Here is a 12554-nt window from a genome sequence, read left to right as displayed (position 1 = left end):
GTTTTTTTTTTCTCTGATTTAGTGTGATTGTTCTCACTTTTATTTTTTGCATTTTTCTTAAATTGATGATGTGTCACATAGTAATTAGAGGCTACAAAAGAGATATTATCAGGATGGACCTGCTAGTAAGGACTCTTTATTTTTTAACGCCTAACATTAAAATCCCCACAAAATTTTTCCATTGCTTATTGTGTTGAATATATTGTTCTCAATATGCACAATTAAAACAATCATTCATTTATTGCCCATCTTTTTTGCCCACCCTAAAGTAAGAAAGTTGCCCTTTGGCAGTAGGGCTCTAGCATTAATGTTATGTACAACTCAAGTGGCATTCTCAACATTTTCCACAAAACTACCCCAACTAAATCTCAATGCAAGTGTCAAGTAATAGAAGTAAATGACTCAATAAGGCAAATAACAATGATAGGACTCGTTTGGATTAAGAATGAGAAAGACCCGTTATAATTGTTTTCCATTTAGGTGATTTTTCTTCTATTTTTTTTCTTTTAGAGCATTCAAAGTCTTAGTTAGGGAAAAAAAAATTTGTAAAAGCAAAAGATTATTCAAATTACAGTCTCACGATCACAGCATGTGTTGGGATTGAGGCAATTTTTCTCTGTTATGCGTCATGGTCATCGAAAGTAAATATATTCAAATAAGCCGAGTAAATTAGCAAAAAAACAAAAAACAAAAAACAAATTAATAATAATAAAAAAATAGGCCGAGTAGATGAACCATCCTGAATTAGTTTATTATATCAATTAATTAAGTTTGTGTATTACTCGTGGCATTCTGTGAGTAAAGGTTGACTAATGATTCAATGAATGCTTCAAACCTCCCCCCACCTACTGTTTATATATATAATCTAGAAGAGTAGTGATTTTTGGCAGGATGCTTAATAGTAAATAAGTCGGTATTAAAATATTATAAAATATTATTAAAATAATATTTAAATAGTAAAAAAATTAAAATAAAATAATATTTTAACACCGGCGTGCTTACTGTTCAAGCACGTCGGTGTGCCAAAAATCACTACTCAATCTAGAATCCTAGATGACTGGATCACATGGTCTGTCTACTCTAAACCATTAAGACCGTTTCTACACGTGTCATTAATCACCGTTTAGAAGTTAATAAAATGGGTACGAAGACGGTCATTTAATATCAGTATAAGCCTGTCCTTAAAAGATAGTTTAATCGGCTGCGCCTCAATAAGCGGAAGTCACTAATTCTAATGTAACCGATTTAATAATATTCTAACGATAACGAATAAAAACAATAAACGTAACAAAAGTCATTGCAATCTATCTCAACAACTTAAGTTGATATAAAATAATGAATTTATTTGATAAATATTATAACGATAATGAATAAAAACAATAAACATAACGAAAGTGGTTGTATCAAACAGTTTGTTCAAAGATGAGATTAATTCCAAAGTATCAAATATATAAAACCTACAAATGAATTTACTAAGATTACATGGATCTTTTTTCTTCTGGGTGGGTAAGTGAGTATAGTAGACTTTTTTGAAACTTCCTTGGCATTCTCCCGTACGTCTCTTTTGATGAAGAATATATAAAGTGCTGTCATTGTTTGTACCTGTTCCTTTAATTAAAGTGGTTGTCTTTTTCCCATCTCCCTTTACCTTGTTCTTGTTTGGGCTTTCTAGAATAAGCTGAGTTGCCATGAATGGGACTTTATTTATTTGTAAATGCCATGAATGGGATTGAGAGAGAGAGAGAGAGACAATGAAAGGATTGTTTTACAATTTTAAAAAAGTTGTATATTTTAAAATTATGAGAATTTAAGCTGTTTCTTACATTAAATAACTTGGAAAATTGAACATATTAAAACATAAAATAAAATAAAGCGTGTTAATAATGAGAATTAAGTATATTTTCATATGGTTTTTGCGCTTTATGTTATAAAAAAAACTTTGAGCCAAAACGCGTATTTTGGTTTTTTAAGAAGTATATCTCTTTAAAAATAAAAAATAAGTCTTTTGAAAAGAATTATTTTTTTTTGTTGCCTCAGTAACATGCAACATTTTTAACAGATAAGATTTTTCAAGTCGTACGATGTAAATAGTGACTCAACAATTTAAAGAAAAATTTGGTAAAATTGCTAAGAAAAATTGATGAGGACTGTTGATTGAAAAAAAAAGAAGGTATTAAGTCTCAATAAAAAACAAAGAAAACATAAAGAAATACTTGAAAAATAATATTTTTTTAAAAAAAAGAATAGATAGCTAAAAAAAGAAATAATGTAATGTAATTATTTTCAAGAAAGTGGACAGTTAATTTTTTTTTTTTTTTAAAAAAAAAGTAATATTTTTAGTTATAAAAAAAAAAAAAAAGACGTGAAATTTAGAGCCTTCCATAATAGTACAATGATTACTTTTGTATAAAAATAATAATAATAATAAAAAACACTAAAAATGTGAGTAGATTCGTACCCAAAAGGAAAGGAGTAATTTTGGGTTAAGTGGAATGAAACGTGTTTGTGGTTCGTCTAAAGCGGCAACTGGGGCTAGCGCAGGTGGCCGGTGAGTTGAAGACCGACCCAGAAGGGCCGAAGTGCACCACTCCAGACATGATTACTCAGGTATGGTTTGGGTTGGTTGGTTGACTTGCGCAACCATGTGACATGCAATGCGCGCCGGGAGAGTTTACTGATTAACTCCACACCCGCACACTTTGACCCTTGACTTTGCCACGCGTTGTCTGTCGACACCCACCTCCAAAATCCTCTCTTTCTAACTAATTTTCCCGTTAAAAGGGCCAATTTGATCAGGATCACAGAGTTGTTGTGAGGGCTTAAGAAGGGAAGCAATCCAACAATATCCAGTTGCTCTCTCTCTCTCTCTCTCCCTCTGTCAAACAACCCAGCCATGTCTCCCAGCAAGTTCACCTCCACTGTAATCAACCTCTCTTTCTCTCATATTGTTTGTGTGTTTATTTCGATGGTGTTTAGTCTTTGTTGGATTTGTTATTTCTTTGCAAATTAGGGTTTTGAAGTGCTTGTTGAGCTGTTAGCTCAGGATTTAGTTTTGGGTGCTTCTCTTTTTTTCATTCTATTATGTTGATTGTTGGGTTGGTAGTGTTCTCCTAGCCTCTTTGTGATAAGAAAAGTAGTGGGTGAGCAGAGTTTGTGGAAAACAGTGATTTTTGAGATTGGGTTACCCAGTCTTTGAATTTGAGATTGATTTGAGTTTCTGGGAATGCAGACCTCATTGCTTGCAAATTTTAGGAAGTAATTAATTAATATTAGTTGAGGGTGAAATTCTACTTTAGGATAGACAATTTAGAGGAACACATCACTATATTTAGAAAACGGTTAATTTGAGGCTTGATATCATTTTTGTGATGAGGATTTAGAAAAAGAACAAAAACAAAAGGTGGGTTGACATTCATCAGAAGTATGCATCCTGTTTAGTGGAAGATGGATGCTCATAGCTCTTATAGGACACCCATTTATTCACAGACCTCATCTTGGGCAAATTGTTGTCCTTTCTTGCTAAATTGGAAACTGTTTCCTCACCACTTAGCTAATCCCCCTTAAGCTTGGAAGAAATCAAATGAGAAGCTTTTGTTATCATATGAAATACTTTCGGTCTTTTTCAGATGCTCTTTTAATTATCTTTTTAAGCCTCTAACTACCCTTGGCAAAGTACAATGCATATCTTAGTATGGTACATCCTCGATTTTGATTGGGAACAGTGTCTTATGTCGCATTGCTGAGATACCTTGTCTCATTTGACACACATTTTTCTTTCTTATTATCTGATGCGCTTGCTGTTGGCAGGGAGAGGAAACTTCACAGCCAGAGAATGGTATTATCAATTCATTTTCTCTCTTCTCGGAGAAGGCAGTTGATGAAATTCTTCAACCTCCAGTTCAGGGAACTGATGACCACCTTATAGAGTTCTCAGAAGCTATGAGAAGTATGTTCACGTTTAGTTCTAAGTTACCTACATCTTCAGACTTCAGTAGAACTATATTCTATGCACATAATGCTTATATTTTTCCATATCATCTCCAGCTGTTGCAAAGACCTTAAGACGTGCTGCTGAAGGAAAGGCTTCTGCTCAAGCTGAGGCAGCTGAATGGAAGCGTAGATATGATCTGGAGAAAGCTCGGAATCTGCAGTTAGAGCACAAAGGTTCTTATTTTTTATCATGTTATTTACTGCTTCATATTATGGTACCTAGTAAACATCCAGAATCTATCTTCTTACTCCTTTGTATTATAATCCACCATGTAATCTCTCAGGGCCTCTACATAAGCTCCATTTCGGTCATGTGGGCCATGTTAACACCAAGTTTGTGTGATGCAAACTGTTTACAATACGAAATACAAACAATAACTCAATGGAAAAATGTTCAATGAACTATTCACCAAACAAACTCTAGATATAAGAAACATTCAAACACCTTTAGATATCCTTGGTGACAAAACCTTGAGAGGCAACCTAATCTCTTCGTTAGAAATATATCCTCATTAGTCCAGGTGTTCCTTTTAGACTGAATAACACATATAGGTGCTGAAAACTCTTAAGATAAAGAAGTCTTTACAGTCGCCTCCTCTCAATGGCATAGAAGAAAATTTCTGCAAGAAAAGTAACTTAAGAGGATGTAACATAGCTCATGCCAACCATGTTGACAATTCTCACTATTGAGAAAGCCATACATTGCCATTAGGGAAGCAAGTGCCTATGATAAAATGAAACCTGGAAGTGGACTAATAGATGACGAAAGTATAGATTTTGCTAGAAGAAACTGTTCCTTTCAAGGTTATGCACTTCATGGTGTCTCCTTTAGAGCTCTTATGGGCCGCTTAGCAATCCAAAACCATAATTTATGGGGCACATAAGATTCCAAATAAATAGGGAGGGAATTCGACGCATCGGAATTACCATTATCTATCTAGGAATGGGTGATTGATGCAGAAGGAACAATCCTAGTGTTGTTGAGAGGTTGAACTATGCAGCTTAGAACAATCATCAACCATTGTAGTGACTTGCAGAATGAATAAGAGTGGAATATCAGTTAGTTCTTGATGTCTTCTAAGACCAAATAGGCGAAGGCCAAGCGACAAATTTTTTGAAAAGCTCCCTAGTTGGTGGACTTGAACCTACCTAGTTAATGCAAGGGAAAGAGGAGATTAGCACTTCCATGTTTAGTCTGCTGGGAAATTTAGGAGGAGTGGGATAGAATTGTACAATATTACTAGCCTTCCAATTTCAATAAGACTGGTTATTACTTATCAAAATTACTAGTCATGCTTCCATTTAAGAAATCTGCACAGGTTATCGAGGAAGACGATTCCACATAAGTCTCTATGGCGTCAGTAGCCTAAATACCTTATTGGATGGATTGAAAATCTCCATCTTGCTTCTGTTGGAAATCATCAATACAAAAACTTAAGTTGTTACTAAATGACGAAGTTATTTATTTGAATACTCTCCCCTACGAGTATGTTTCAACACTTCATCAATTTGTCGGCACATGGAATGCTTTTTTAACCAGGCTGGAGATCTTAGAATTTGAACATAGGCTCTCCTGCTTTGGTGTCTTGTTTGAAATCATCAATACTAAAAGATGAAGCCATTGGGAAACTGTGAATTTATTTATTTAACATTTTTTCTTTTGGACAATCAATACTGTCAATGCCATCTGAGGGGGAAGAAATTATTTCTTCTTTTCTGATTTGGAGATATTTAGACTACTCTCTTGGTTAGTTTGAACAACGAGTGATGAGCACTGTGAGGGGCGTATGAGAATTCTGTCAGCAGTGAGGTTACTGAGAAGTTATATTTGGTTTTAAATGGAGACTAGTTAGATTGCTGCACTTGAGATGGGATAGTGCAGTCATGATCCATCTATTAGGGGGAGGAGGATTCAAGCTCTTGGTGTCTGCAGTCAAGGAGAGATTCATCGATCTTGGCTTCTCTTGACCTGCCAAAATTTACTCCTCAATTCCAATATTTATGAGTGGGTCAAAGATAGGAATGGTGGTTGCCTCAGGAAAGAGTGTCATAGAAATGCTCATGGAAACCCAGACTGATATGTTGGTAATTCCTGCACATTTTGGTTACCATGTATCGTGTGACAGCAAACGTTTTCTCTCTCTCTCTCTCTCTTCTCCCACTCTGGTGGCCCAAAAAAATCTCTCTTGTGTGTCTAGGATCTCTTCTACCTCAATGCTTTTTTATGCACTGACTTTACTATCATATTTTCTGGTAGTTTGATAACTTCTCTCTTTATTCAAGGATTTTCTGGTTTGTATTACAGAGCAGTCACCTGGAGAGCACGATGGTGATTATTGTGAGGCAGTCGGTAACTTTTTCAACCAACCAGTTTCGAGTAATGAAGCTAATAAGCAATTCGAGAAGTGTTGTGGGGAGAACGGAATTTGCTCCCATGAGGTTCTTCGGGATGGGGAATCTGATTCTGGTTCCAAGATGGTCAGAAAGGTAGTTCTTTTTGTATTGCCCCATCTGACAAGTTCTGGCTTTTTATAAGGAACAGTATGATTTTAATTGCATGAATTTATTCTGTTCTCTGTGCAATGCATCAGAAAATTTCTACTGTAACCTTGTTAGTCCAGGTAATATTTATTCCATTTCTTATTGTTCCTTAAGCTGTACAGGCTCATAGAAGGTGTTTAACTTCATCTAATATGCACTTAAAGGGATTTGTTCTTGGTTATGATTATTTTGATTTTTGTTGGTGGTGGTATTCTTATTTTCTAATATTAATTTTTACTTCTTCAGTTTTTTCCCATTCCATGACCGTATACATGCAAAAATCACTTAATAGTGATCAGACAATTGCAACATAACTAGTGCCACAAAAGTTTCGGGTCAAACTATAATAGAAATATGTTCCTGCAACAGGCTTCATTTAGGCTTTCATGGTGCTGCAAAGGCGAGCAAAGTGATCAGCACAAACATGACATTGTCTCTTTTGAAAGAGGGAATATAACTACTGCAGGACGCAGCAGTAGGCAGGTATGCTTCTATCCTGCAAGAGGCTGTTATTTTTCCAATAATTTAATGTGTGTCAAATCAGCAATTTTTGCTACCATACCTGCTTCCTCAATTTTATATTCTTTCCCGATACCATGACAACTTTGCAGAGCTCTCTTTGACTAACTGTTAAAATCAGTTCACAGTGGGGATTGGTGGGGAGGGCCATGTGTGAATGAGTGGGGGTTTCTGTCCTTGCCATTTGGGGAAAAGTACATCCCCATCCCGCCCCTTCATATTATAGTTTTTGAATTTCTTTGTAAATTTACTTTGTAATGAACAAGTACATATGTAAATGTTGTAAAAAATGTACGCTCAAAGTAACATTAGAGGAATGTACAAAGTTATATGATTGTTTTTCTATATCTTAAAAATATGCAAGGGTACTTATCAAAAAAATAAATAAAAATGCAAGGGTATTTAGAAATGAAAATATGAGATCTGGGGGTGGGGCAAGGCAGGGTGAATGCTTACTGTCCCTGCTATGGGAATGAAAATCTATTCCTGCCCCTACTTTACTTGGAGGAATCCCCACCTGATGCAAGGCGGGGCGGGGTAGATTCCAGCTTAATTGGCGTAAGTTGCCATCCCTAGTCTCTTATCTATTGTCTAATTGAAAACTCATTTTCCTTTCAGATCTCTTTGAGGTGGGAATCACAACCACGGACTGTGCTTATTTTGACCAAACCAAACTCAATCTCTGTTCGAATTCTATGTGCAGAAATGGTCAGGTGTGAATACAAAACTACATTCTCACATTCTGCTGTTCTAAGATCTTCTTTCCTGCTAGTTCTTTCAATACTGTGTCAGAGTTGAGCTCTGTGAAATTCCTTAAGATATTATACTTCAGGGATTGACTTTTAATTAAAGCAGATACCATTATCCCACAATTGCTACAAGATCTCTTTTGTAACTGCTTTTATATGCCTTTTGCTCTTTAACGTTAAATTACAAATGCAAAGGTACACATTACTGGCCAGTGGGTGTAATAATGAGAATGTCGTCCTCTCTCTCTCTCTCTCCAGCGATCACCATAAAGTTAGTTATTAGAAATGCCAGATTACCTGTATCCTCATTTGTCATAAAGTTCGGTACTGATTGGGAAATAATGAAGATGTTTGTATGATGGTTTCTTTTGGTTCTTATATTCGTTTTTATGTTTTAGTTTTGCGTCTGACTTATGTTATATTCTAATTTTAGGCTATCAATTCTTTATTCATGCAAGTATGGAGGATATATGCAGTTAAATTTAACTTTGTTGACCATATGGATGCATATACAAGCATATATTTTTGTTAGAAACCACAATTCCCAAAAGCTTAAGCTATCAGGAACTGGGCCAACAACGTATATCAAGCGCACACTAATACTTCCCCTCATGTGCAAGCCTGCCCAACATTTTTGGACCGGTCCTTGGACATTAAGAACAGAAGAAATCATGAAATAGAGGCTTTCAAGATTTGAACTGAAAACCGCTTAGTCAAACCAGCTTTTATGCCGTGTTAGAAATCATAAATCAGAAAAATTGTAGCTGCTAGGAAGTGGACTGACAATGTACATCGAGCACATACTAACAATACTTGGACAAGTTATTTACATGCTGGGTTTTGGTTTATGTTATTTGTCTTTCTATTGCTATTCATATCATTCTAGTCTCTCTCTCTCTCTCAGATTTGCTGAAATTGGTTGACCTTGTAGTGTGATGCTGGTTTCTAATTTTACATTTGCCCTTTCAAGCAAAATATTGGGTCAAATAATATTATTTGCTTTTCTTTTCATTTCTTTTTTTTGTTTGCCAGGTGGTTGAGAGAGCAGAAAAAATTAGACATATATGTTGAGTCACGTGTGCGAGCTGAACTATTAACAGAATCATCTTACTTCAATTTTGTACAAACTTGGAAAGATGGTGAGCATTGAAGTTTTTGTACATTGACTCGATATACTCCTAATATTGCTTCTTCATTTGCTCTTTCATGTGTTGCTCAGACTTCTGTTTGGACTAGATGTTATAAACTCCGGAATTTTGGTTTCTTCCTTCATCCTATCTTGCACATGAGACTTAAATGCTTCTCACAATGTTATTCTTATTATTGCCATGGGTGTTCACATTAGTTGATATTGTATTCCAACTTTGAGGGTATTAGAGTGAGTTTGTGTTCTTCATTTGTTTGTTTTGTTCTTTTCAAGCTGAGCATATATTATAAAGGCTTCAGCTTGAGGGGCAGTGTTAGAGTATAATATGCTGTCCCTGTTCTGGAAACATGGTGAGGTGTCCCTAGTGAGCTATCCTAGTATGAGCTGTGTGTGAGTTGTCTATTATCTAGAACATTGTACAAAGCTCCAATATATGTGAAATGAATGCAGCAGAATGTAATTTACCCCCATTTCTCTTACAATTGCCTATTCCCATCATAACTAATAGAGGGCTAAATATATATTACATTTACATGTTTGCAACAGCAGTTATGTCATAAAGGGGGTTGACCTGATACTAGGTTTAGTCGCCAAATTAAATGGCTGAATTATTATATGTTTTGTGCCTTATACTCCTGCAATGGTTAAGTGTAAACATTTTGCATGGATTCAAGGAAATCTCCTTTTCACAATCATGCGACGCTTGAATATTAAGTGTTACTTGTATATTAAAGAATAAAATTGCATGTATGATGATCATTCTTTCCAGTGTTACTTATGTTTGATGTATGGCCACTATCTTACTTTTTATGGCTTTCTTATTTTTGCAGACAAGGAAATTTTGCTATTGCATACAAAAGTTGACCTTGTAGCAACTCTTGGTGGGGATGGAACGGTCCTTTGGGTATGTGCATTTACTTTCTTTTTAACTTTGTTAGATGAATCGGACTGTGTCATAGCATTAACCTATGGATTTGGCAATTATCTTGAAGTCGACATTATCTTCATCAGCATTAGAAGAAGCTACTAATCAAGTCTGTTTTAGCTATACCCTTCAGTGTGATACTTGCTTGTTAGTGAAAGTTGTTTGGGCTAGAAATAGTCAATAATATGTTCCTCTTAGGATCAAGGTAAAAGGAGAGCAGTATAATATACAAGATGTGGCATTAATCTTCCATTATGATGTGAGGTAGAAATTGGCAGTCATTACACTCAAATATTTACACTACCAACTAAGTTTCAAAAAACAAATGTTTACATTACCAACAATGAACTTCATGAATATGTAATAAACTATGAACTTTTAAGTTTGAATTTTTGCCAACGCTGTTTTTACTTGTAAAAAAAAAATCCAACGCTGTTGCATTGGGTAATTCTCTGTCTCTTTGTGTCTCTCTGCTTGTGTGTGTTTATAATTGGGTAATTCTCTATCCCTGATTTTATTATCATTGGAAATAAGCATTTTTAAATATGATGATTATTGCATTGAGGCTGTGTTTATCTCTCAAGGTAAGATGCTAAAATCTATGTCTAATTCAGTTTGAGAATGAGTTTTATTCTTGGAAATGAAGTTTAGAATCCTTGGAATTTTGCATCAAATGAATTTAATACTGGTCACTTTGATATTTATTTTGGACTCTCTTGCTTTCAAGCCTTACAGACAGGTATCCATCTACTTGATTTCAGGCGGCATCCATGTTCAAAGGACCAGTTCCTCCTATTGTCCCATTTTCTTTAGGGTCTCTTGGCTTTATGACCCCTTTCCGTATCCTACATCTTGTTTAAGTTTTTATTTTTCTTCAAACAATTTGATATATATTTTTTGATATTTTGGTGAGACCCATCACCCCTGTAAATTATACCAACCCCCCCCCCCCCCCCCCCCCCCCCACACACACACACGCACGCACGCACGCACCATATCTGTTACCTTTCTGGTATTAGTCAAAGGTTAATCCTTAATATTCTTCAGACACTGAACATTACAGAGAATGCCTTGACTCAGTTTTAAAGGGTCCCATTAGTATCACGTTACGACACCGTTTGCAGTGCCATGTTATTAGGGATGCAGCTAAACATGAGTATGAAACTGAAGAACCAATACTTGTTTTGAATGAGGTTACAATTGATCGTGGGATATCGTCATACCTCACAAATTTGGAATGCTATTGCGACAACTCCTTTGTCACTTGTGTGCAAGGGGATGGATTAATTTTATCAACAACATCTGGCAGTACTGCATATTCATTGGCAGCTGGAGGATCGATGGTTCATCCACAGGTATGTTTTGGAGCCGTAGCTTAATATAAAATATCAACACTGCCAGATATAAACTTTGGGACATAATGTTTCATGAAAGTTATTTCATTTGTTAATTGGAGGAATTCAGACTATGCATGTAAGCGGTCAGCTGATTATCCTGAAAGCTATTGAAGTCATAATTTCTCAAAGTTGAAGGCTAAATTGAAATTCCTTGTTTGTATCTTGCAAATGGTACACCTTTTGTGACTATGGACTGTCTTTTTAACTAATTGAGAAAGCTGATAATAAATATGAAATTGGAAGTGAGTGCTTTTACTCATAGAAGTGCAAAATAAAAGATGGCAGACATGATTCCTCATTGCTAGACTGTCTAAAATCTTCCGCAGTAAAACCAAACATATATTTTCTGGTAAATGGTGAATGCTATCATAATCAATTCTAAACAAAATCAGTTAATGTCATACGATGACATATCATACATTTAAGTTTCAGTATCCTATTCTTGATTCATCTCTATAACTGCAGGTCCCCGGCATCCTGTTTACGCCAATATGTCCGCATTCCTTGTCCTTTCGGCCTCTGATATTACCGGAGCACGTGACATTGCGAGTGCAAGTACCTTTCAATAGCAGAAGCCATGCATGGGCATCATTCGATGGTAAGGACAGGAAACAGTTAGCAGCAGGAGATGCTCTTGTGTGCAGCATGGCGCCTTGGCCGGTGCCTACAGCGTGTCAGGTTGATTCCACCAGTGACTTCTTACGCAGCATCCATGAGGGCCTCCACTGGAATCTAAGAAAGACTCAGTCTTTTGATGGTCCTCGAGATTCCTAACTTCCTTTTTCCCATTAGTTGTTACATATATAAAAGAAAGCTATTATAGTTGGTATCTACTTATTTTCAGAGACCCCTCACTGCTTAGTGTCATCATAGGAGGGAGGTGGGAGAAACTGACTATTCTTCTCTGTTCTTATTGTGTTTTTTTCCCCAATATGAATAGGGCACTTGATGTATACTATGGAATTAGAGCTGCTGAATGTATGTTGTTGATGATGAAAAATAGGCCGTAGAAAATGTTTGTAATAACATCAATTCTTCAATTGTCAAAGAAATTTGTAAAGCTAGAATTGTTTACTATGAATAAATACAAGAAAATCAAATTATTAAACTTCTTATACCAGCTCTCAAAGATGTGCTACTAATGTCTCACAAATTCTCTTTCTCTCTTACTTATCTCTCCCATTTCAAATTGTACGGTTTTCTTAGAGCACAAGGTGAGGAACCTCCAGGTTAACCTCCATTGTTAAAGAAGGATCGAATTGGTGTAAATGTATATTCATGAAGAC

General features: G+C 35.7%; 1 protein-coding gene across 1 annotated transcript; it reads left to right on the top strand.

The window, feature by feature from the left end:
• Positions 1-2503: 2503 nt before the first annotated feature.
• Positions 2504-12388, top strand: LOC132163928 (NAD(H) kinase 1). The gene is made up of 12 exons (XM_059574307.1): positions 2504-2607; positions 2782-2920; positions 3808-3946; positions 4045-4164; positions 6296-6477; positions 6901-7014; positions 7669-7763; positions 8832-8938; positions 9777-9850; positions 10633-10711; positions 10919-11226; positions 11734-12388. The coding sequence occupies exons 2-12, from the start codon at positions 2894-2896 to the stop codon at positions 12040-12042; spliced, it is 1554 nt and encodes a 517-aa protein (XP_059430290.1). The 5' UTR covers positions 2504-2607; positions 2782-2893; the 3' UTR covers positions 12043-12388.
• The last annotated feature ends 166 nt before the right edge of the window (positions 12389-12554 follow it).

This window comes from Corylus avellana, chromosome ca10 (assembly GCF_901000735.1).
Source record: "Corylus avellana chromosome ca10, CavTom2PMs-1.0".
In the NCBI taxonomy this organism is placed as follows: Eukaryota; Viridiplantae; Streptophyta; class Magnoliopsida; order Fagales; family Betulaceae; genus Corylus; species Corylus avellana.
This window is presented reverse-complemented; position numbering and strand designations above follow the sequence as displayed.